This window comes from Frankliniella occidentalis, unplaced genomic scaffold, assembly GCF_000697945.3.
Source record: "Frankliniella occidentalis isolate FOCC.00 unplaced genomic scaffold, Focc_3.1 Scaffold5302, whole genome shotgun sequence".
Taxonomy (NCBI): Eukaryota; Metazoa; Arthropoda; class Insecta; order Thysanoptera; family Thripidae; genus Frankliniella; species Frankliniella occidentalis.
In genome coordinates this window covers 1-2861 of record NW_026272344.1, presented here as the reverse complement: position 1 = coordinate 2861, position 2861 = coordinate 1, and the positions used below count along the sequence as shown (strand labels likewise).

The 2861-nt window shown below is 49.0% G+C and overlaps 1 protein-coding gene across 1 annotated transcript; it reads left to right on the top strand.

The window, feature by feature from the left end:
* Positions 1-444: 444 nt before the first annotated feature.
* LOC113217047 (uncharacterized) lies at positions 445-2203 on the top strand (the record flags this gene model as incomplete). The annotated part of the gene is made up of 6 exons (XM_052276978.1): positions 445-765; positions 846-1055; positions 1137-1397; positions 1498-1684; positions 1760-1953; positions 2044-2203. Coding segments are annotated over exons 3-6 (619 nt in total), but the record flags the coding sequence as incomplete, so codon positions are not given.
* Between the last annotated feature and the right edge of the window lie 658 nt (positions 2204-2861).

Genomic DNA, 2861 nt, shown 5'->3' with positions numbered 1-2861 from the left:
CCCTTCCCCCTCCCCCTATCCGGTGCACAGCGCGGCACAGAACCCCTTTGACGCGCAGTTTATCTCGTCGTTGGTGAACGCATCTTCGTCGCGTCTCTTCTCCCCCTTGCGCCCTCCACCTGTACAGGATGTCCACCTAAACATAGGAGAATGCGCAATGTTGCCTACGCGTCAGGCGCTGGAAGCCGGCCCCCTCCATTGCTCCCGCCGCATGAGTCTCTCGGGTGGGCTAGCGCGAAGGCCGCGGGGTGGGCGCGGATACGCCCCTCTCCCCCACCCCCATTTGGAAGCCTCCTGTTCCATCTGCGCTACTCCCCACCGGAGAGACTCTAGCGGCGCGAGCGGTGGAGGGGGCCGGCTTCCAGCGCCCGGCGCGTAGGCAACTTCACTCACTGTCCTGTGTGAAGGTGGCGCCCGGTACTGTGCACGGCAAGGCAGAGGACCCGTTCGTCCTGAACTTCATCTCGTCTCTTGTGCTTGTGACCCTCGTTGTTGTTGCTTCTCCTTTTATTTCCCCGCTTCCCCCTTCCCACCTCCCGCCCTTCTTTTTTTTCGAGCGCTAGGTCCATTTACGTTTGATAACTACCCCACTTACTGTAAAAGTCACTGCGACTCTGTTCCTGGATCTAATCACCTTGCTTTTTTGCAGACCGCAAGTTTACATTTGAAAGATTGCTGTTACTGACATCTGATAATGTACATAATCTGACCACGTTCTTTGGGGAGCAAGTTGATCTCCTTGCCCGCATCAAGGAGTACAAAGAAGTGAGGACCTTTCCGACTCAGGAACTCTTTACTGCATTGTGATATTCTTATCCATTTTTTTTTTCGTGTTTACACTACAGGCACAGATTAGCAGTCGAGCAAACTCCGCTGACACTGGAATAGTTGTGAGTGAATGTGCAGCTTCTCAGTCTTCTCATGGTCACAGCGACGAAACGCCAGGCACGAGCACTTCTCAGGCTTTGGAGAAGAGGAAACGCAATGCCTCACTGCTAAGCGCCACCCAAAAGAAGCTCAAGGCCGTATCTGATAGAACTCTTGTTGAGCAATTGGTAATTTTGTTTTAAGATTTCGTTTTGTGTGTTTCTATTAGGTATGCCCTGGGTTTCTGAAACTTTAGCTTTTTTTTGTAGGACCTTCGAAAGCTATTTGAAAATGACTGCACGTGCAAAGAGATTTTACTGAGTTATGAGCATGCAGTGCACATTTACAACAGTGCTGAGGACCATGAAGATGAGACTGATGAACCGGGGCTCAGTGAACATCAACGCAATGAGTTGTGTGCTGGTATCGTAAAGAATTTCATCCTAAAGGAAATGCAAAATCCAGGAGATCATCGCCTCTTCCCTGAGATTTCTAAAAAGCTTAAAGCAATTTTTCCAAAAGAAAGTGAGGTAAGAAATCTAAACATGGATTACAAATGATACGCGATGACTTTTTGCACATTCTACCGAACTGTACTGATCTAATTAAACTTATTTCTAATTTTTCCAGGAAACGTGGTATATTGAACCTAAAACGGAGGGCAAACATCAGACACACCCGAAAGGAAAGATTCCTATTAAAGTCCGAAACGAGCAGAGCAAGCAAAGGAATTTGCGAGTTGCAGGCCTATCTGGTAGGCCAACTTCAAGTTCTGCACGTCCACAAAAGAGCTCTCTACAAACAATTATAGCCAAACGTAAGTTCTTTTACGATTCTCTCTGGGTTTCTTCAAAACGTTTCGTAATTTTCCTTGTTCTTTTTGTTTGCGTAGCTGTTACGGAAGAAATCAAAGGAGCCAAAGTTTGGCTACAGAGGGGGCGTACTCCTTGGCCTACAGTTTTGGAAAAGTGGAGGTTAACAGCTCCTCTCCGATTTCGCACCTTGTTCATTCATAGTGGCGAGGCGTACATCAACTCTTACCTAAACGAGTGGGCAATTCTGGAGCACAACTCAGGCCACGAACTGGTAAGTGTTTTCGTAATTTGGGCACTTTTACTGTTACGTTTTTACTTTCATGTTTGTTTTCCTCAACTTATTTTGGAATCTTTCTTGCAGTTACTTGAGGACTTCAATCTCCTATGGAATGGTCGAGAGACGAGGCTTTTTGATAAATGGGAGTCATTTGAGAGAAAGACCTTGACAATTGCCAAGAAAGACATAAAGGACAAGTTGACCAAAGTGCTATTAAAAAAGTACAAGAAAGAGCTTAATCAAGGTACATATTTCTTGGCTTAAGCTTTTCCACAACCCATCTTTCTCGTTTCTGCTTTCCTCCTCTGCTGACACAAAATGCCGTTTTCTTCTGCCCTTGCTCGCTCCCGTCTCTCCTGCCTTACCTTCGTCTGCGCTTGCATCATCTATCTTGCTGCCAGTCTCCTTACTCCTGCCCTTGCTCGCTCCCCTTGTGCAGTTTCCTGCGGTGTCTCTCGTACAGTGTCTCTCGTCCTTTGTATCTGTCGTGCTTTGTCTCTCTCTCATGCTGTGTCTCTCTCATGCTGTGTCTCATGCTGTGTCTCTCTCATGCTGTGCCTCTGTCTTGCTGTGCCTCTGTGCCTCCCTCGCTTTGTCTCCCCTGCTGTGCTTCTCTTACTGTCTCCTGCTCCCTCTCCCCTGTCTCTCTCCTGCTGCCTGCCTCTGCCCTTGCTCTGTCAGTGCTCCCTCTCCTGTTTCTCCACTGCTGTGGCGCTCCTGCTGCTTCCTGCTGCCTGACTCTTCCTGCCCTTGCTCGCTCCACTTCTGCAGTTTCCCGCTGTCCCTCTCCCAACTGTCTCTTTCCAGCAGTCTTCTGCTGCCCATCTCCTGTTCTTTTTTATGCCCCTCTCCCGCCCCTCTCCCGCCCCTCTTCCGCCCCTCTTCCGCCCCTCTCCCGCCCC